Genomic DNA, 22,841 nt, shown 5'->3' with positions numbered 1-22,841 from the left:
CATACAGTAACCTGAATAAAAAGTTTGCCATCAAAAGTTTTTTTTTTTTTTTTTTTGTAAAAAATGCAAGATTAAGAGTCAATGTCTCATCATTTAGTCATATTGTGCATTTCTCCAGTTTTCTTTGTCTTTGACTAGTTTATGAGTAATGAATAGACTGTGAACTAAACATAATCGCGCAACCGTGCTGGTTGTCGTCGATTGCGTCTAGGATTACGTCGCGGTTGCACAACAAGTTGTTGTCCTTGTGCATTATCATCACTAAGGTCAATTTCAATTTGATCATTGTTAGCAGATTGGTCACAGGGAATAGGACCAGTGTAACGCTTGAAACGTGATGCGTTTCGCGTGATGTAGTGATTACCATGACGTACAGTGATTCGTGAACCTTTCTTCCTAACTACTTTGTATGGTGTGGAAAGGTACGGGGACTGATGTTTGCACACTATACCATCACGGCGGACAAGAACTGTGTCTCCTACATCGATATCCTTCTCGCGTGTTGTACCGTGACTATCCGCGTACGCTTTCATTTTCGCTTTCTTGCCACGATCGCGAGAGCGGAGTTGATTATCCGAATTTCGTTCTTGAATGTCGGAGACGGGAACTATAGGCTCAGGGAGGCGAGTACGGACAGGTCTGCCAAACAGGAGTGTGGCAGGGGGGACACCAGTCGTGGTATGCGGCGTGGCGCGGTAATTGCGAAGAAATCTGTAGAGCTCTTGCTTCCACGATTTGTTTTGAGCGATGGCAGAGCGATAGGCTTTCTTCAGTGTTCTCATAAATCTTTCAACTTCACCGTTCGCTTGGGGCCACCTGGGGGTTACCCTTCTGTGCTTGAAACCCAGGTAGTCGGCAAAGTCGGCGAATTCACGACTGTTGAAAGGAGGCCCATTATCCGTACGGACGATATCAGGAACGCCGAAACTTGAGAAAATTCTGTCTAGCTTGGGGATGACTTGCTGAGCTGAAGTAGATGAGACAATTTCAACCTCGGGGAAACGAGAATAGTCATCCATAACAACAAGCAGGTGGTCACCTGAGGGGAGATCAGCGAAATCAATGCTAAGTTCTGACCACGCTTTTTGGGGCAGAGGGGACATGCGCAGAGGCTCTTTGACATGCTCGATTGTGTTAGACTGGCATGTGATACAATCACGAACAATTTTCTCTGTCATCTTGTCAATAGAGGGAAACCACACTTTTTCACGGATAAGACTCTTTGTCTTTGTGATGCCTTGATGTCCCTCATGTGCAATATCAATGATGCGTTTACGAAGAGACTGCGGGACTACTATGCGATGTCCGCGGAGGAGAAGAGAATTGTCATCCACTGTCAATTCCTCGCGAATAATGAACAAGCTCTGGAGTTCTGATTGGTTTTCAGTAGAGGTCGCAAGAAGGTCATGCCAGTTGTTGTTCTTGATGGTGCGAATGACGTGCTGTAGGACTGGGTCCTGTTTTGTGGCTTCAGAGATTTCGGACATTGATACTGACTTCGGAACTGCATGATATGCCACAAAACTAACATGAGCTTCCGCCATGGATTGATCATCAGATACGCTCATCACCGATAGCTGAGGATGTCGCGAGAGGTAGTCAGCGGGGTTATGCTGACCAGGACGATACTGGACGGTGTAGTCATACGCTTGCAGCTTCAGGATCCATCTTTCAAGACGGAGCGGTGGCTTAGCATGACAGTTGTTGAAGAGCGATACTAGCGGCTTATGGTCAGTTGTGACTACAAACGATCCACCATACAAATACACATGAAAATGGACAATAGCCCATGTGATGGCTAGGGCTTCACGCTCTGTTTGCGAATATCGAGATTCAACGTCTGTGAGGGCTCTGCTTGCCAACGCGACAGGAACCGTGTTCTCCTTGTTATGCTGAACAAGAAGTGCTCCCAGACCATGAGGACTGGCATCAACGATAAGTTCAGTGGTGCTGGCCGTATTGAAGTATGCCATGGTGCATTGTTGCGAAACTCTTTGCTTGATCTTAGGCTTGGGCAAGACCCCATTCCCATTCACTATCCGACTTAGTGAGATGGCGAAGAGGTGCTGAAATCGAGGCCAGACCAGGGATGAACCTGGCACAGTAATTAACCATGCCTAAGAAACTGCGGACTTCGGACACGGTGCGAGGTTCAGGTACCGCTCGGATGGCTTCGATCTTTCTCGGATCAGCGCTAATGCCGTTGGATGAGAAAACGTGACCAAAATATGTGACACGGTCAGCAGCAAAGACACATTTGTCCTTGTTCAAGGTCAGGTTCACCTCACGAAGGCGTTCGAGTACAGCTTTGAGGCGAATGTCATGGTCCGCTTTGTTGTTCGCGAACACAAGAATATCATCACTTATATTCAAGACACCCGGTAGGTCTTGAAGAACAGCTTGAATGGTGTGCTGAAAGATCTCAGATGCAGATGCGAGCCCGAAGTTGAGTCGTTTGTACCGAAAAAGTCCGACATGAGTTGAGAACACTGTGTACGGACGAGACTCTTCATCAAGCTCTAGCTGGTGGTAGCCCGAGTTGAGATCCAAAGTGCTAAATGTTGTGGCACCATTCAAAGCAGACACAGGATCATCAACGGTTGGCGTGATGTGACGTTCGCGCTTCACAGCTTTGTTGACGTGACGCATGTCAACACAAATGCGGATGTTATCACTGTTACGCTTCGGGACAACAGTGATCGGAGAAACCCACGGAGTAGGTGTATCATGTACCGGTTCTATGATATCAAGTTCCTGCAATCTGTCAAGTTCCTGCTCCACTCGCTTTCTTATGTGGAAGGGAATCCTTCGGTGGGGAATTGCTACAGGAGGAACGGATCCATCAACATGAATATGGCATTGGTGATCTTTCAGTTTGCCAATACCAAGGAAACGATCCTTATACGACTGCTCTAGCTGAAGATTGTACGTGATATGAAGGAGACCAAGTGCAGTGGCAGTGCTACAACCCAGCAGTGTATCACCACTGTGCGTGACAACAAATATCTTTGTTTCCACTGTTTTCGATTTATACGAGACAGATGCGGTGAATGTTCCAACAACATCAAGCGGGACTGTGCTTCCATACGCATACACAGGAACGGAGGGCGCGTCAAGATGAGGCCTTGGTGTAATCGAACGATACGTGTTCTGACTCACAATCGTTACTGAGGAACCAGAATCGATTAAAGCTGAAATTGAGATCCCGTTGACCTCAATCTGAACAAACGGTCCGTTGGCTGAAGAAGAATTAACATTGAAAACATAGTCCTTTGTTTCAGCTTGCTCTTCCTTACTATGCTGAGCAGGTTGGTGATCACGCTGAGGCTCAGGCTGCGGAGAGCTAGTACAGCTGCATTGACATGCTGCTGTATGTTCAGTATGAATTGCGATAGAATTGGACTTTAATGGTCTAGATAAACAGTACTTCTGGAAATGATTCAATTTTCCACAAGAATGGCACGTAACCCCTTTTGCCGGACAGGGTTTATCTGCGGGATGTGGGAACCGACCACCACAATTCCTGCATGTGACTTTCTGTCTGGTCGCTTGCTGTTTTCCACGAGTGCGAAATTGGCGTTGGACAGAGTTCGGATTTGAGGGCTTGTCATGACGCGTAGCAGCGACAGTTGATTCTCGAGATGTAGCACTCTCCATCTCGGCTGCATACTGATCAGATTGCTCGAGCGTGCGGGCAGTATGAAGAAGTTTTTCGAGTGTAACAGTTTCACGAAGTGCGTACCTCCTCAAATTTTGCGAAGTACACCCAAACACGATTTGGGATTTGATTTCCGCAGTTTTGTCCGAGAATTGACATGATGAAGCTAACTTCTGCAAACGGAGATGATACTGAGCAACAGTTTCATTGTTCAATTGTTTACACTGACGAAACAGATAACGTTCATATTCCACATTAACAGACGGAACAAAATGTTTCTCTAGCGCTTTAATGGCAGCAGAGTAAGATGTGGCTGTGTCTGGAAGTGTTTCAAAGATTTCCTGCACATCAGGACCGGCATAGTGCAGGAGCAACGCTCGCTTCTGGGCATCGTCTGTTACAGCAAATGCAGGGAAAAAGTTCTCTAGCCGTTTCACGTATTTTCCCCATCTCACACCCACGGTCGCGAGATCATCATGGCACTCAAAACGCTCAAACTGGGGTAAATTCATGTTGAAATGTTCTCAAAGTAACTTACGCAGTGACTCGAGGGACTGTGTCCATGAAAGTTCAGGTTCATGACGAAATCACACATCTTCGTCGCCAAATGTAATGTTTTTGGTCCTTATTTAGACAGCCGAAAGGACGACACAACAGCCTTCAATTACATGGTTGATAACGTGTGTGTATTCTCCGTTCAACTTCTGTACAGGTCATATTGCAATACACTATACATTGTTCTTCTACGAGTAACCAATGACAACCAGAAAGTATGGAATGCTAATTGTGCAGTTGTTCAAGATACTACAATATCATCGATCTTTCTTGAGAATTTCCATTTCATTTATCTTAAAGATAAAGTGGTTTTTGCTGAAACTTTGCCACATTCTATTTTTCTCATCTAGATCTTGTACATCTCATCAGCGATTGGTGGTGCTGCTATCTCATCTGTTTCCTCTGGTACATGGGCATCAACTATAGGTGTGCCTCCCCTACACGCACTGCTGGGTGGTGCTGTTATGATATATGGATCTAGACTGGCTGGTGGATGTACAAGGTATGATAATTATAAGTATGAACGACAACCGTTCTCTAAAGGACTTATCAAGTCACTATATGGTTGGGGTTTTTACATTGGGGTATACGATCGTTGACACATCGTTCTTTTGTTGAACTTAAACTATATTCATAGTAAATATATGGTATTTTATTAGGGTATACTAAAAGATATAACTTATTCAAGAACACTGATCATATTGAATGGAATGATGTGAATATCCATCACACAGGCCAGAGATATTCAACAAATTGAATAATATCACCCAGCATTCAAATCATGAACACTTGTGACGTCGAATGGCAGGGTGAAGAAATGTGTTATGTTAGATTTGGTCAATGAAATAAAGTCTCAATGGTATCCATTTCGTCGGCTATATATTGACTAATGAATCATACTTGTTTTATTTCAGTGGACATGGCCTCTCAGGTATCGGTGCTCTCTCCTTACTATCTTTCATCGCCATCCCATCCATGTTTCTTGGAGGTATCGCTACAGCTGTTACCATGACAACACTCGGTATTTACTGAAGCACATCCACGACATATAAGCCATCGAGTTCATCTTTCTTTCAAAACTTGATGTCTGGTATTGTTAAGGATATAGATAGTTTTTTTTTTAAATATCAATGAAGACATAACTTTCCCAGAATGCTGCAGCATAAGATTTACCTCGCGATCCAAATTAATGGATAAAATACCACCTTTTTATCAATGAAGTGGTTTTAGTCTTATGTTCTTGAGAATATATCTTGAAGGAATAGCAATTATCTTGCTGATAGAAATTTTGCTGCATTTTTGTTATTTATTTATCAATAACCGACTCAAACATTGTTGATGCTCTACATCAGAAACTGATTGATTAGTAACATGAATTATTCATGACTATATCAATTGACGTATTCAATATTACTTTTTTACAAAATGAAATTCAAGGTTTAGAAATTCAGGCTGATATCTAAAAAAAACGTTTCAAACATTTATAGGAATTCGTTGCCAAATACTCGAATACCTCTATCATAATAAAAAGGTAAAAACAAAGATGTCTTTAATAACGTACCAAAATTGTTTGGAATTTATCTTACATTCGTAAGATCATGTCACTCACTAGTTTAAGAGCACTGTTAACTTTTACATTAAGGTAGTACCCACCTGAATTCATGATGATTAATAAAGCTATGAGGTATTCCGATCATTTTTGTCTGCCTTAATACGAATGCCGTAATTTGATGTAATTATCCACAAGTGCCTAGAGAAAAAAACAATAATATATTCTTAAACTGTATGATATGTATTGAATTATTTCTATTTGAAACGTGGCTGCATTATTGCATTTCATTCAGAATATATATTTTGTATATATTTATGTATAGAAGCTTATGCCAATAACAAACTCCAGTGGGTGTAAGGAAGATTCGCAATTTTACATGGAGTTGTTATTTTTTTTATTTGATCATGATTTTGGTCAATTGCATCACCCACCGAAAGTGTAACATATTTATAATTATTAATATTAGATTTTTCGAAGAGAGAAACGATGAGGTAACATTTTAAATGTGCTACTGTAAATATGATTAATATACGATAGATTTGCATGAAAGAAAGAAACAGAGCTGTTACTTAATGTATATAGTATGAAGTATATGAATATTGTGAGATTTCAGATCGTTAACAGACAGGGAGCTACCTCTTAACAAGGACTATATGTGGTGATTTTAACAGTACTATTAACCGGGCATAAAGAAACGGAAAACGAAATAAGTGCGGAATTGGTGGTGATAAGTCTTGAGTGTTGATATTGAACACAATGCAAGAGAAGTGAAATATAACGTAAACACATAAACCTTCAAACTTGTACAGTGATAACCAGAGACAAAGATGTTGAAAACGTAAATTAGGCTTCAATTCACACTCAATTCGTAACAGTTTTCCTAGAAGTCGATCATCTTAGTAATATACTAACTAATTTATCCCCAGCATACAGCAGCGCATGTAACTCAGAAAGATATAATTGTTAAGATTATTGATCTACGTCAAATTCAAAAACTTTTTTGAAGAAATGCAGTCTTCTAAATTCAAACAGTTTTAAATAAGCAATTCAAAATAATAAACACAAACAATGAATTGGAATGGCACGGCAATCTCCATATGCTAACAAGTTGTATTCGGTGTTTTTGCGAATTGCCATTTATTATTTAAGACAAAAAAAGACCTCCCTCTGCTTAGTACAATAATGACATGTTGATGCTTTATGCTATGCTGCAAAAGAAGAAGAGACATCGCCGTATATTATTGCCGAAACATATGCTGCAGTTTATTTTGAAGTTGCGAATTTGTTTCTGTATAGTTTTTCTTGTCTTAATTCCTCCTACCATTTTTTAGTTTCAAATCAGGAGCATTAATTGACAGTTTTTGTGTATTTATATTGCTATGTGGCCATCTACGATGTGAGATTGAGGTTGATATATTTATCTGAACTACACAATGCAATATATCACAACCCTTCAATCGATTTAGTTATCAATTATTTGATGCCCAATATATAGCTACCCGAAACGATGTATTCAACTCTTTGTATTATTTAAATGAATTAATCCACCAATGCTTTGCAATGCTATTTTGTAAAATCCTATCGAAATCAAACGCTTTATCAAAGGCCTTTCTTTTGTATATTTAAATATTCTTTTCTTTCTTTCTGCTGAGCAACAGTTCAATTTTTAAACAGATTTAGCTGATATCCATGTCTATGGTAATGAAATAATAAATCTAATCAATAAGCACAATGCTGCCTTTGAATTCAACGATTGACTTTTCAATTGTGATAAATTATGCCATCGAATTCCAGCCTTGAGTAAACGCACATTTTCAAATAGATTTATCTATGTAATTTTTGTTAAACCAGAACAACGATCCACCTAAAAGTTACCTCAAATTGATAAATTATCTTCTACGGTGTATATTCTGATAAACATAATATATGTTAATATATATGGTAATTTATGTTAAAGTTACTTTCTTTTACATAGGTGTTGTTGGTCTACTGTTTTATACTTCTTATTTGCTGTTTACATTATCAAGTTTGTATAATCATATTTGTGATTTTTATCAAAGAGATGTATTCAATAACTATAAAGCTTGTACTTGATAACATGTGACCATCAATTTGTACAAGATCATAATGGGTACATGGAATATTAACCAAATAAAGGAACTTAATAAGCAGTCGATTTTGTTTAACTTGACTTTTGTTTTATATAAATATATCACAGTTATTCAAATTTCATGGTTTTAAGATACACTTCTCCATACTCTCTGAGACCATGATACAACATACAATAATGAAAAGAGCAATAACAATTGTTTGTTAATCATCAAGTTACTTCATTGAATTCACTGATATATTTCACACACATGACTTTAACATTAGTTAAGCATTTACAATGAAATCATTTACAATGAACATGGAGAAGCCTGTTTACAGAGAAGGAAGGACAAGGGAGAGAGAGAGAGAGAGAAAGAGAGAGAAGGGGAAGGGGCGAAAAAAACCCATATCAAATTAGAAAGAGACAGAGTAAACAATAGAATTTCAAAATTGAAGGTACCTGAATATTAACTGTACATGATATACAGTTTTTAACAGATTTGTTTTCTGGGCATCAAAATATATACATTTCCAATATCTAAAAAGAGTAATTAGAGGTTTTTATGGGGCTTGTTTGACTACATTTTATAAAAATTTGATCATACTCTTGATATAATAAACAAGAATGATAAAAAAAAATGATTAATACAGCCCTTTCTAGCTTCTAACACGCTATAATGTAAAGAGTTGTAGCAGTTTGGCCAGAATTTAAGCTATCTGATCACAGGAGAGTGTATAAACAAAGAGGCTCAACATTTGTAAAAATTCACAATATAAAAATATGACATACATGACTAAAAGACCCTTCCTTGGCTGTGATAGATGTAATCTGTATGCCTTGTATATCAATACTTACATGACTAGATTGACATATGAGGTGATACCCTTTACCCATTTCACCAAGTATATATATATATATTGCTTCATGCACTTACCTCTTCCATACATACCAATCTACTAGCTCAAACAAGTCGTATTTGTTACCAATATATCATGCTCAATAAATACCTCTTTACTGTTATTTTGTTGTTGACTTTGTTTCACATGTAGGGTTTACATGGATATAAATATCTTGGAATAATTAATATCGATGGACTTACTGACAAAAAGAAGCTTGGCAAGAAATAAACCGTTAAGTATTTTCAAATAATATTCACTGAAGAAATAAAACCTGAAGTGGTGAATCAATGTGTCATAAATGATTCTCATGTTTCAGCACCATCTAGTGTTTAAAAAGAAAATTCATACATTTCTACAGCTTGGTTGAAGGCAATTAAAAAAATTAATTTCTGAAGGGTCCACTCACAGATAAAAATGTAATAAAATTGATAATTGTCTTCCATTTGCAAGGTTTATCATAAAAAAGAGGAAAAGAAATATATTCTTCAAGTTCATTGTTCTTTAACAATACAATGCAATGTGTTTCATATAAAAGCCATGATTGCACAGGAGAAAGAAATGAAACATTAATATCAATATTCATAATATATTGCACAAATATCTAATATCATTTTCAAAACTTTATATCGAGAGCACCGAATAAAACTAATCTCATCATTTCAACATCCTCATTTCCACATACACTTGAAGTCACAACTACCGGTAATGGAAATTGACAAAAAAGAATATTGACTACTACATAGTGAATTTTAACTGTAAAAAAAAACATAGCATCAGAAGAGGTATTCTAGCTTAGCTACATCATCCTAAATATTTGAACTAAATGTCAACCATGAGTTACATCATCTTTCTTTCTTGATTTGCTTTTGTTTGGCAATCAGTCACAGTTGACTATTGTAGCCACACACTATTTTATGAATTATTTAAGATTAGGATAAGTTCAAGGAACTATCTAACATTCATTTCATGTAATAAGCGCATTCCTACAAAGAGTTTTCTTTTTGTAATGTCAAAACCAAGTAGAAGTTCATTAGAAAAGTTCCTAATTCACTATAAAAGCTTTCAAGAATTTAAAGCATGAAGTTATTTAAGTCCCAGCAATAAAAGTGAACTATTTCCTTTACTCAAATAATGAATAACATTCTCTGTAACATTCTATTAATCACAATTACCTTGATTTGTACCTCATGATCTTGTGTAATACAAATCGCACTGGCAACAGTTATGATGAATACAATGTGGTACTGGGAGATTATTGTGTGTAGCATATAAAGAGTTAATAAAGTCTTACTTAGGCTTACAATAACCCAAGCCCCTATTTTTAGGTCTCATGTAAGCCTGGACTGGTTCTCGTATGCCTGCTCCCTGTGCTCCTAGTCCAGATCCTGGTGACCAGCCCATGCTCTGCAGCATACGACTCCCAACACTGGACGAGGATAAAGGTTCAGCCTCCGCTCCCACAGCAACTACACCAAATACAATATATGAGATTTTCATCTTAAAATGTATAACACAAGTACATGGATGAATCTATAAACATACATCTTATAAATATAACAAGAGAATATGACCAATATGTTTAACCTTACAACCATGAATAAAAAGCTGGCAGAAGTGCGTTAGCGGGCGAGGGACTCAAAAACTACTTTATTCGCATTTAAAGATTTGTGTTATATTCAAACTGATTTCTGTCCCGAAAATGGTTTTAAAACTTAAAAGACTAATAGAAATGTTATAACAGAACACGGCCGCAATTTTTTTGCCGGAAATAAGTCAGTTTAATAAAATTTGAGGTGATTTAGAGCTAACGCCCTTCTGCTTAGCGCTTCATTTTTTACCTGAAATTCAAGCTAATACCCTTCTGCCAGCCAGGAGACGTTGTTTTACCAGTAATCATACAAATACCAATATGAACAAAAATGAGCTTTTCATCTCACTCATGCAAAATACCTACCTGTAGATGTAACTCCAGGCGGGGGTGACCTTCGTCTGCGTTTAGCAATCTGTGGGTAGAAGGACTGGCGAGATTTGATGACGGCATCATTCTCCATGCTGCCTGTCTGATAATTCATGACGGTATGCCTATAATGCAGAAAATCAATGTACATTAACCACCAACCGTAAAGTATGGAAATATGCTCTTTATCTCATGTATGTATATAGATAGGAAAATAGGATACTTTAGGCCTGCTGTCTTAGACAAGGAGAGAAAGTGAGAGTCAAATGTTATCCATATCAATCCATATATATATATATATATTACAGATAAACTGTACACATTAGAATCTAATATTGAATTTATACATCCATCAACTATTATACATACTTGTATCAAATAGTGAATAACATGGCAGTATGTTTTAAATTCTGCTAATTGTCCCAACTGACTATTTGATTTATTTTTATCTTCCCCATCACTCAGAGAAAGGGGCCTACCGAAGCTTCTGTTGATGTTACTCTTAGTTTGGACCTTAATCCATCTATAGGAATGATAGTACTCAGTAGTCAATGGGAGAAGGCATGCCCTTACCTAGTCTTTGTTAAGATTGACTTGCTCTTTTGTCCGCCTCCCTCTGTTCTAACATCCAGTGCATACATGGAAGCCAGCTGGAAGATCTGGTTTCTTTCTCTTGATTTGGTTGAATGAAGACTAAGCCTGTTTATCAATCAAATTAAAGACAAATACATAAATTATTAGTTTACATTTGATAAAAAGCACCTTTATAAGTACACATTTGTCTTGTAACATACATAGTAAAAAAAAAGCATTGTCTATATTAAGGCCAACATGTCAGTTTTAAAGTAAATATCATATATCTAACAATCAAAATTAGATGCTGCAAAATCAGTTGAAAATGTTATAGGCTGCAGAGAAATATAGACAACATACACTGAGAGAAACATGTTCGCAAAAATGATATGTTTATGAAGAGAGAAAATAAAAAGCTAAAGACAAGTTCAAGCCATTTACAGAAATACCGGTATGTGTTTGCTAAACATGCAGCTAAAACATTCCATCCACGAAATACCAATTTCTATAAAATATCAATATTATCATATTCCAAATCCACTTTGAAGATGTAATCCTAACATAAAGAGTAAATGGTAGAGAGTCCAAGATCAATACTTACTCTTGTTCAAATGGATTGTGAAGAAAGCGAACTATCTTCTCATTGAAAGATGCCATGCTGGATTTCTTTAACCTCTGTAGAATGACAAAAGATTTGTATTCGGTGATAAGTTACAATTTCTAGTATATTATGTTTTTAGCAATCCAATTTTATAACAGACAACAAAGAAAGGAGAGATGAAAAAAAACATGATACACATGCAATGGCAAAAAGCAAAGATATTAATTCATAGGACTGAGATATCAGAAAAAAGCATTCATAACTGATCATTTTTATATAATTTTTAAATGAAATAATGAACATAAAAGCACAATACTCCATTTATTTTTCCCTGAAGCATTAGCTTCCCCTGTTTTGATTAATAACTCATCTATACAGTTGAAAATGATTCAAAATATATGTTTAGTGTATGATTAAACAGAAACAGGCTTCGATTTAAATTTGGCATAATAATTATTTCTTGAAGACACATACATGTGACCGATAGTACATATAACCTATAGTACAAACATTGCTTACTCGTCACATTATTTGGCATTTCAAACATTGAAGAATGCATATATCTGTTTCAGGAAAATATGATTTTATCTTAATAAAAGCAGGTGAGACACATGAGGACATCAAAGTTAAATATATTTTCTCAACACAGTAAATGAATGAATAAACAGTACATGCTATTTTTACGTAGTCGTCTACATGTACACACTTCAGGAACACATGACAGGGCTTAGGTAACATGAATCCATATTTAGCCTTTTTTTACCCACATACCTTAGCTTTAAGCCTTTGTCTGCAACCTCTCATGATGGAAGGCTCCTCTAAGCCATGACAACCTCGTAGTTTAGCATGAAAAGCTGGAGAAAAATAGAAAAAAACAGAAGCCATTATAACCTGAAAATTGTATTTCATCAGAAATTCTAAAGTATGACATATTAGGTAAAATTGTGAATACCGTAACCTGTAATTTCATATTTCAATAGATTGATGTCAATATGCTTGACAGGAAAACAAAATCACAATGCCAGAGCTGCTATCTTTCACCAGGTAATGACAATGTTACAGGTGAAAATCAGTTCAAATTTAAGGAGTCAGACTTCTCACATCTCACTTCTCAATCTTTACTTTGTATGAACCTTTCATACGCTGCTCAATTTCTGTATGAAATACTGATAATTCCTAGTCCTATAAACATGATGGCTGCACTGATTATATCTTTACCAAAGTAGATGACTGAAGATTTAAGATACTTACATCTCTGTGTTGGCTTTGATAGATGCTGAAGGCTACCACTGAGGATGCTGTTAAAGGTTTGATCCTGCTCGTATTCCTCTATCGTCTTACTATCCCACCAAGGTACCACGGTAGGTATACCCGATACATTCCCTGGCTCATGAAAGAAATCACTCTGCTCATCATCACCTGTAAGACAATGGCAAATAGTTCATTCATTGCCTCCCTACAAAACATTTCATACAATCAAGCTACAGGTCTATCTGAGTATCTCTATCTAATCACACAAAGATTTATACAACCTTGCCTCCTTACTGAAATGTAGGCATGGGTTACCATTGTAAGAGTATTCAACAAGACTTTGTGACCCAAATTCTCTCCATGATACTATAATACTTGATTGAAAACAATTGGGCAAACTTGTTGTTATACGCACTGCATAATACATGTATATGTACACGTAAATATGTACAGGTACATGAACATGTGCTATTAAATGTTGTCTGCACATCTTTTAAGCTGGATTTTCTTTCAAACAATCTAATTCATCAAAGAAATGACTGAACTGCCAATCAAGGATGAACCTTTATAATTGTAGAGAACACAATGGCAAAATAGTACAAAATGACACAATAATGCATCACAGTAACATGAACAGAGAGAGAGAGAGAGAGAGAGAGAGAGAATGGAGCATGGGGTAAACTATTTAGTCTGTAGGATATCTGTTGTATATTGTATAAACTTTACCTTCTCTTCCTTCATCATTTGTATAACCATCATCATCTTCTTCATCTTCATCTTCATCACTAGATGACATATAACTGCTACTTAATTCCCTGTGATGGAGACAAAAGGAAAAAAAGAGTTCTCAGTTTGATGCTTTTTATTCACTAACTTGACTAGACGAAGTATTAGTTCCAACAGTATACAAATTATTATACATTTGTTTAGATGCTGACCAGATTTCAAGGCAGATTTCTGAAACATTACAATAAAATATTAAAGGACATGTCAAGTCACAAACTAAATCATCTTTATCTCTTTTCAATTATGGTTCCTCACACAATAGTTAGACACATCATAATACAATTTGTTTCAATTTTTTAATTTGTACAATTGCTACCCCCCCCCCCCTCCCCCATTGTAGTTCTTACCACTAAAAGAACCAATTTGCAACTACCAGCAATTAATTCCTCAACTTCTTGTCTCTAATGATTTTAATAATGCAATGTCAGAATTATATATATTTATTTATTTATATATATATGTTCAAAAATGCACAAGAAAGAGTACCCCTAAAATAGAGAGAGAACCGACATTCATAAACAAATGTTGCAATTACGTAGACACATACATGTAGCATGCAAGTTGCATTTACTCACTCATTCTTTGGCGTTAATGGTTGTCTCATGGTAACATCGCTATCATTACTAGAGCAGTCCATATTTTTACCCTCTGCAACTTCTGTAGATGTTGCCCCATCAGAGCTAGATGATCTAGTTCTTTCCTTTGATACAGGACTACCAACCACAGCACTGGCTTCAGTTCCTTCTTTATCCTGCTTCCTGGGGCACACTTCTTTGCCTTCAGTAATTGCTTTACATTCTTCCCTTGGCTGAGATAGGTCCATTGGGTTTAACTTAGATTTCAGTTTGTTACCAGTTTTTGTGGATTTAGCAAGAAGAATATCAAATTCAAACTCCCCTTTCATCTGCGATGCATCATCAGTCTTATCAAGTTTCCTTGGACGCACTTTCTTGACACGAGGGCGCTTGTGGAAAATTTCTGGCACAAAATCTGGCATAGATGAGCTACGGACCATACAACCTGAACTTGATGGTATTGAATCCACATCCATACGTTTGAAACGTTTCTTCCGTTTATTGACAGTTTTCTTGAGCATTGTGTGATTTTCTGTGACAGAGTCTGATTCACCATAAAGGTTACTTGATGATGTCATATTGAGAGATGATAAACGTTTCATCATGGTTGTATCATCTGATCCAGAGTCACTTTGATGTTGTTGCTGTGATGAAACATTTTCCATGTAATCTTTCAAAGCTTCGTCCAGACTTGAATCTGATCCTTCACTGTACTTAATGGAATTCTCCCATATAGGATTTGGATCAAGACGTCTTTTTCGTCCTCTCCTCTTCCGTGACTGACGTCTTACTGATTTTGGGCTATTGAAATCAGATGTTAGGCACTCCTTACCTGAACTAGCCTTTGAAGCCATTCCAAATTTTGTTAGTCTTTTATGAATAAGGTAATAACACACTGCACTTTGCTGAGCTCATTCACACACACCCTTTGGGTAATGACATCTTGTATTCCCTAGTGATATAAAGAAAGATGAAAAAATAATATTAATATAATGAATATGCCACACTATCATTCAAATATAACTTTGAACACTGTGAATTCAAAACATGATAGTACTATACAGAGACTGAAGTACGTTGTAAGGGTTAGTGAGGGGAGTTTTACAAAACAGTTTGTGTGCGAATGCCCATCTCATCGTGCACAGTTTTTTTCTCAAGAAAGTGGACATAGATCTAGTCTATTAGTCGAGAGTAAGTAGCTATATTTTGATGTTTTACAATGATTTCCTATCATATTTTAAAAATATCAAACTGTTAAGTCTAGATAAAGAAAAAACTGAGGCAAGAGAAATTTTGTCACCGGATTCCTGCAAAGTTCTACAGTAGTATTCTGCCCCCTCCCCTCCCTGTGCGAGCTGTAAGGGGTATCGCTGGTGTAGGGGGAAGGTTGAAAAATGTCAGTTTGATTAAAGAATTCCCTATACCTGTCGTATATTTGTCTACACCAGCACCAGCTTTCGCACTGAACTTGAGATCACTCAGTGCCTTATCAATTTGAAAGATTTGTACAATTTTTATCGACCCCCTCTTGCCAGTCTTGGGGTATGAGTAGATCTACAAATATATTTACAACCAACTAGCGACCGTAAACTAACTGAACACCACGCGCGCCCGCACCCTGGCACTGTCGGTACAGTATGCAATTGTATTGTGCTGCAGTTTGCTGTGAATCGGGCGAGAAAGTGCATATTGTAAGTCTTTGTTTTTAAAAAGAATACTCCGAAAAAGATAAGAAAATTGACAAGAAACAGGTATAACAAACATAGACCGAAAGCTTCAGTCTCTATACCGTCGGTTGTTCCACTGAGACTACGTCTGGCTCCACTAGACCTCCGGTTATAGAGACAGAACGATCGCCTGTGCCAGCCTATGTTGAAGATATCACGGCTAGATTTTAGCCGTTAGGCCCCTCCCACAAACATGAACAAACTTGCCACGGCCGTATTGTTATGCCCCCAAAATCCCCCAAAATGTCATTTTACCTCGTTCATATCCAATTTTACATTAGGCCTAGGCTATAATACATCGGTTCCACTTACTAACTTGATTGAAATAATCCGTTTAATGGTCCCTCTTAAGGAAATTATGGGTCAAAATCGACATCCATGTTGAAAATCTTGCAAGCCGTGTTAAACTCTCGCTGCCGTCAATCTCATCCCTTCTAGTCTACGCCGAAGGCAAAATGATTATGAAGGAAAAACTGTGCGCCATCTACACGTTCGTAATGGCGTTATCACATTTTGGGGGATTTTGGGGGCATAACAATACGGCCGTGGCAAGTTTGTTCATGTTTGTGGGAGGGGCCTAACGGCTAAAATCTAGCCGTGATATCTTCAACATAGGCTGGCATAGGCGATCGTTCAGTCTCTATAACCGAAGGTCTAGTGGAGCCAGACGTAGTCTCAGTGGAACAACCGACGGTATAGAGACTGAAGTTTTCGGTCTATAACAAACAAATCAACTTTTAAGTCATGACCTTTAATTATTTTGACATTTGATGAATAGACCCTAGAGTAAAGGAGCCCGTTTTCGGCCACTTAAGACAAAATCCTTTTTTTAGGACCCTTTACTTCCTATTTATTATCATTTTTTGTTCAAATCATGAAGCAAATATTATTATTATTTAAACAAAAAAAGAATCCCAGAAAAAAATCACGAATTGCCATGACAATATTCATTTCAATTTTCACTGTTTTGGAGCCGGTTATCGGCCGAGCGTTTCAGTTTACGGCCGCATGTACAAAGTCAATAGGAAGCGCTCGCGCGCGCCGTGCGTTTCCGCGCTGATGTACAGCACAAGCGGGCGGAGCAGATATCCCACGCCGGAGCTCCCTGGTGCTCGCTTGGCCGAAGACAGGCACAGCGGTGATCGGAAGTTTGAATCTGAATTAGACAAACATATCGTGTGTGCGTGGCAGGGTCCGGCTGCATTGATTTAATACATGCGATGAGATACTTTTGAGCTTGCGACTAACACAAAATCGGGCTCTAAATCTGAAAAATACTTGAAATAAAGCGGATTTTATGGTACCCATATTTCTTACATACACGCGTAAGATACTCGATTTTTCAGATTTGGGTAGCGAGACCGCCGATTACATCGCTAAAATGTGATATTTTAGGATATATTTTTCATTGCAAATGTGGTTCTTCAGTGACACTGGCATGGTATGGTATGAGTGGGATATGTGTTATGCTATTATGCGATGTATTTTAGAGTGATTTTACCTTGCATCCAACCAATCGGCCGAAAACGGGAGCTGGCCGATTACTAGACCGAAAACTTCAGTCTCTCTAATCGTCGGTTGTTCCACTGAGACTACGTCTGGCTCCACTAGACCTCCGATTACAGAGACTGAAGTCTGGGGACCTCTTTCTGTGAGGCACTGTACGGAACAAATGGTTCGGTTCGACCGGACCGCGATGAATGAGATATGCAATGAGATTTTCACTCTTTACATCCTCATAACTGCTGGAATTACAACACAAATTAAAAATAACATATATATAGCTTATTTGACTTACGATAGCTTGCTCATTTAGATCCTAAATTAATGATTAATCCGAGAAAGTCTCGTCGACAACATTATCCGTCTTGGTTTTAGTTGATGAATATTCATTTTTTCTTTTCGAACGTCCAATAGCTACCGTAGCTACGTACGAGTCGGCCCAGCTTGACCAACGAACTCCCACGAAACGAGTGCTCTGATTGGCCATTTGGCTATGTTTTGGTAGGTGGACCCGGAAATATATCGGCCGCCGGGTAATATTTCGAATGCATGAACGTACCGTTTCACAGTTCGGAAATACAAATTGGATAATTCATATAAGTAAGTCCGTAAATTATACATTTAATATTAAGTTATCAAATTTTGATAACTGTAATTAGGACAAATGACATACCGACCTAGAGTAAAGTACCCAGTTTTCGGCCACTTAAGACAAAATCCTATTTATTGGACTCTTTACTTCCTATTTATTATCATTTCTTGTTCAAATCATGAAGCAAATATTATTATTATTTAAACAAAAAAAGAATCCCAAAAAAAAATCACGAATTGCCATGACAATATTCATTTCAATTTTCACTGTTTTGGAGCCGGTTATCGGCCGAGCGTTTCAGTTTACGGCCGCATGTACAAAGTCAATAGGAAGCGCTCGCACGCGCCGTGCGTTTCTGCGCTGATGTATAGCACAAGCGGGCGGAGCAGGTATCCCACGCCGGAGCTCCCGGGTGCTCGCCTGGCCGAATACAGGCACAGCGGTGATCGAAAGTTGGAATCTGAATTAGACAGACATATCGTGTGTGCGTCGCGGTGTGCGGCTGCATTGATTTAATACATGCGATGAGATACTTTTGAGCTTGCGACCAGTACAAAATCGGGCTCTATATCTGAAAAATACTTGAAATAAAGCTCATTTTATGGTACCCATATTTCTTACATACACGCGTAAGAAACTCGATTTTCCAGATTTGGGTAGCGGGACCGCCGATTACATCGCTAAAATGTGATATTTTAGGATATATTTTTCATTGCAAATGTGGTTCTTCAGTGACACTGGCATGGTATGGTATGTGTGGGATATGTGTTATGCTATTATGCGATGTATTTTAAAGTGATTTTACCATGTATCCAACCAATTGGCCGAAAACCGGAGCTGACCGATTACCGGGTACTTTACTCTAATTTACATCTGATTTAGAAATCAGAAAATTAGATCTAAATAAAGAAAATCGGGGAGAAAATGTTTTGACACAAAAAGCTGCCATTGTTGGCTATAGCTACCCCCACGGTACGAGATCTCTGGGTTGCCATCTGTATTGGGGAATGACAACAAATGTCAGTTTTATTAAAGAAATGACCCAAATCAGATGGTTATTGCTGTCTAGCCGATTACGGGCTCCTTTAGTTTACTCTAGACCTAGTCTATGTTTTAGTTACGGGTCAAATTTTGGCTAGACTTCTGAAGTACCGACGTCTATTCTATTGTCTTATTGACATATTGTATTGTACGGCGTCAATGCAATGCATGACGCCAATCATCATCATCATCATCATCTTATTCTCCCTCCGCATTGCATTGCCAATGAATGGCAATGCAATCGCAATGCCAATGCAACGCAATGCAATCGCAATGCCAATGCAACGCAATGGCCAATGGCACATTTCTAGACAGATTTGAATAAAGTTATTTCTTACGTTATGGTTACGTACCAAGTTACAGATTTGGCATATTTCATACTGCCTATGAACACGTTTCGAGAAGTGGATAATTTCGCATTAGGACAAAATACTCAGGTAATTATTTAGGAACTTACTGCATTTTGTAGTGAAGTCAATGGCATAAAATCCAAAGTATTAGATAACGGTACGGTGTATGAAATAAGACAAATCACAACGGAAAAAAGGATCGCAGTTAAAATGGAGTAAGAATAGTAATAATCACTTTTAAAGGAAAAGACCAGTATTGGAAACGCCCCAATTTCAAAAAATGAAATGGAAGCTCTCATTACCAATCATGTGAAAGAATATGTTTTTGACTAATACATGATGATAAAAAATTTGCCGGGAAACTGCCTACTAATTCATATATTTGGTAAATTTGTTTCTCTCATGGTCTGTGAGAGATATGGTAGTCCCATATACATCTTTCTTTGTATAGTGCTTGTAACTTTACGAAGAATGGGCCAAATTTCTTATCATTTTGATGATTCCAGAACCTTGCAGATGCTAGATGCTAGATGATCAATCTTTTCTGATCGATTCCACAACGTTTCTTTCACAATGCAATCGCATGACCATAACTGGTCTTTACCTTTAATAATAATGTTTAATGTTTATTCTTTGTACAACGAATTGATGTTGAACATAATTATTTGCCATCTATTCAAATTTATAGATGTGCATTCAGAAGTGAAATCACTCTAGGAATTTTGTTATTAAAATTGTTCAAAATTTTCATTTGCCATTGGCTCGTACAGAACTAAACCAAAAAATAATTATTTTCCAAGGACAGTTTCTGTGGAACTCTTCCTAATTCTGCTAACGTAGGTATAAGGAATTTCTTTTGGGTAAATTGCAATGATTATTTGAATCAAAGACATATTTAATTTGTTTGTTTGTATATATATATATATATGTATGTTTGTTGTCTTGATTTGTGTATATTGTTAAATGTTTAGTGACGAACATATTTCATATTTTTTATTACTGAAAAAGGGTCAACCTTTATATAAAGATTATGTTTCCTTTTAGGTTGCAACCTATTCAGTTTATTTTATGTCCTTGTCCAATGTGTTTTTAATTTGTACTTTATGTTATATATCTGATTGTTATATGTAATGTTGTCTTTTAACTGAATGAAATAAAATTGAGTTGAATTGAGTTGAATTCGTGTATATTTCCCCCGGAAGCCTCCAGATACTAAACTATCTAGATAAAATTGAAAATGATCTTTTTTCGTTACACAAGGCAAATGCAAGTGTCTGTATTAGTGGCGTACGCAGGATTTTTCAAGGGGGGTGTTTGAAAATATGAAAATCGCGCCGACAGATAGTTCGCTCAGTAGGGGCGGGGGGGGGGGGGGCTGGTGGTGAGCTCAATTTTTTTGTGAGGAGGGGGGGGGGGGGTAACCCCCAAAACACCCCCCCCCCCCTGCGTACGTGCCTGGTCTGTATTATGGGTGATTTCAACGCAAGAACAGGTACTAAAAATGATGTGATATCCTTTGATAAAGACATTATTGCACCGCTGCTTTTTAACGTGTACACGAACGACCAACCGATCCACCCAAACACCAGGAGCTTCCTCTACGCCGATGATCTCTGCATCGCCACCCAGAACCAGTCTTTTGTGAGGCTGGAGGAGTCCCTCAGTGATGCCCTGGCCGGTCTCATCCCATACTATGCGACCAACCACCTGAGAGCTAACCCTGATAAAACTCAGACAAGCGCATTCCACCTCAAGAACAGGGATGCCAACCATCAACTAAGGATCAGCTGGAATGGGAAAAGGCTGAAGCACACTCCCAACCCATTCTACCTAGGCGTCACACTGGATCGCTCCCTTACCTACAAGAACCACATTGCCAACACATAGGCAAAAGTTGGAGCCCGCAACAGCATATTGAAGAAGCTGGCCAACACCAACTGGGGGACTGATGCCAGAACAATCTGGACGACAGCCCTCGCGCTTTGCTTCTCTGCTGCGGAGTATGCATCATCAGAATGGAGTAGGTCAGCCCATGTACCCAAGATCGACCCAGCTCTTAATTCATCTTGCAGAGCGATCACTGGTTGCCTTAGGTCAATTAAAGTAGAAGACATCTACCTGCTCTGCGGTATTGCCCCTCCACACGTCAGAAGGTTAGTCTTGCCCCAGAAAGAAAAGGACAAACAAGAAAACAATCCACTCCACCCACTCTACGAACAACAGCCAGTGGGCAAGCGGCTCAAATCCAGACACAGCTTTCTGCACTCTGTAGAGCCCCTTAATAATAGCCCTCATAACCAAAGGATGACTTTATGGTCTAACCACCTCCAGACTACTCCACATAAACTCTCCCTCAGCCCGAAGGAATCCCTCGCAACCGGCTCCAATGAGACTTGGCCTACCTGGCTTAGCCTCAACCGCCTAAGAAGTGGCTACGGACGATGTAGAGTCCTAATGCAGAGGTGGGATCTAGGAGACAAACAAACAGCATGTGAATGCGGCCAGTTACAGACGATGGAACACCTGCTAGTCTGCCCACTCCTGCCAGAGCCATGCACCCAAGATGACCTGGAAGCATAGGCGTCAATCCTGGGGGGGGGGGGGGGACGTCGCCCCACGAATTTCAGATGGTGAAATGTCCCCCCCCCCCCCCACGATTTGGGGTTAAAAAATCTTCTTTTTTCTTCGCGCGAGAGGGGGGGGGGGCTGAATACAGACAATGATTAAGAGTCAAGAACGGTACAACGAATCGTCTTCGTTCTTTAATAATTTAATGAAAGTCAAAGGTTCCGCGGTACAACGAAACGTCTTCTTTCTCCAATAAGGTAATGAAATGTCAAAGTTTCCGCGCTTTTCGAGGAAGGAAGAAAACTGAATTCATACAAAGATTTAGAGTCGAGAACTTGTAAAACGAATCGTCTTCGCTCTTTAATAATTTAATGAAACGTCAAAGCTTCCGCGCTACGTCAGACAAGGGGAGTCAATAACGGTACAACGAAACGTCTTCTTTCTCCAATAATGTAATGAAATGTCAAAGTTTACGCGCTTCGCGCGGAAGGAAGAAAACTGAATTCAGACAAAGATTTAGAGTCGAGAACGGCACAACGAATCGTCTTCGTTCTTTAATAA

General features: G+C 38.4%; 2 protein-coding genes across 6 annotated transcripts in view; one reads left to right on the top strand and one right to left on the bottom strand.

The window, feature by feature from the left end:
* LOC100891566 overlaps window positions 1-7,939 on the top strand; it is a 37,590-nt gene extending 29,651 nt beyond the window's left edge. For all 3 annotated transcript variants that reach the window (XM_030998886.1, XM_003729300.3, XM_011666558.2), the window contains exons 8-9: window positions 4,564-4,715; window positions 5,128-7,939. In XM_030998886.1, the coding sequence (XP_030854746.1) occupies window positions 4,564-4,715; window positions 5,128-5,245 (270 nt within the window). In that variant the 3' untranslated portion in view covers window positions 5,246-7,939. The remainder of the gene's footprint in view (window positions 1-4,563; window positions 4,716-5,127) is intronic.
* Window positions 7,940-8,074: 135 nt separating this feature from the next.
* Window positions 8,075-19,903, bottom strand: LOC591103 (G patch domain-containing protein 2). 3 transcript variants are annotated; one of them, XM_011666559.2, is made up of 9 exons: window positions 19,820-19,903; window positions 14,500-15,451; window positions 13,865-13,953; window positions 13,139-13,306; window positions 12,659-12,741; window positions 11,888-11,961; window positions 11,287-11,412; window positions 10,711-10,838; window positions 8,075-10,222 (listed from the first exon to the last, which is right to left on the bottom strand). In XM_011666559.2, the coding sequence occupies exons 2-9, from the start codon at window positions 15,351-15,353 to the stop codon at window positions 10,044-10,046; spliced, it is 1,701 nt and encodes a 566-aa protein (XP_011664861.1). In that variant the 5' UTR covers window positions 15,354-15,451; window positions 19,820-19,903; the 3' UTR covers window positions 8,075-10,043. The 3 variants fall into 3 exon arrangements, with proteins under 3 accessions (XP_011664861.1, XP_011664863.1, XP_030855240.1); XM_011666561.2 differs by lacking the exon at window positions 19,820-19,903 and adding an exon at window positions 19,716-19,819; XM_030999380.1 differs by lacking the exons at window positions 8,075-10,222; window positions 10,711-10,838 and having other exon boundaries at window positions 10,923-11,412.
* Between the last annotated feature and the right edge of the window lie 2,938 nt (window positions 19,904-22,841).

Source organism: Strongylocentrotus purpuratus, unplaced genomic scaffold (genome assembly GCF_000002235.5).
Source record: "Strongylocentrotus purpuratus isolate Spur 01 unplaced genomic scaffold, Spur_5.0 spur5_scaffold_5, whole genome shotgun sequence".
Lineage (NCBI taxonomy): Eukaryota > Metazoa > Echinodermata > Echinoidea > Camarodonta > Strongylocentrotidae > Strongylocentrotus > Strongylocentrotus purpuratus.
Note: the sequence above shows the minus strand (reverse complement) of the source record. Positions and strands in the feature narration are given on the sequence as shown.

Bases quoted from the DNA above. Each gene is read 5' to 3' on its own strand.
- LOC591103 (XM_011666559.2), bottom strand. From the start codon at position 15,353: ATGGCTTCAAAGGCTAGTTCAGGTAAGGAGTGCCTAACATCTGATTTC. The intron at 12,742-13,138 runs GTAAGTATCTTA...ATTTTTCTCCAG, and splicing joins ATCAAAGCCAACACAGAGAT to CTTTTCATGCTAAACTACGA. The intron at 11,962-12,658 runs GTATGTGGGTAA...GTCATTCTACAG, and splicing joins GACAAAGGCTTAAAGCTAAG to AGGTTAAAGAAATCCAGCAT.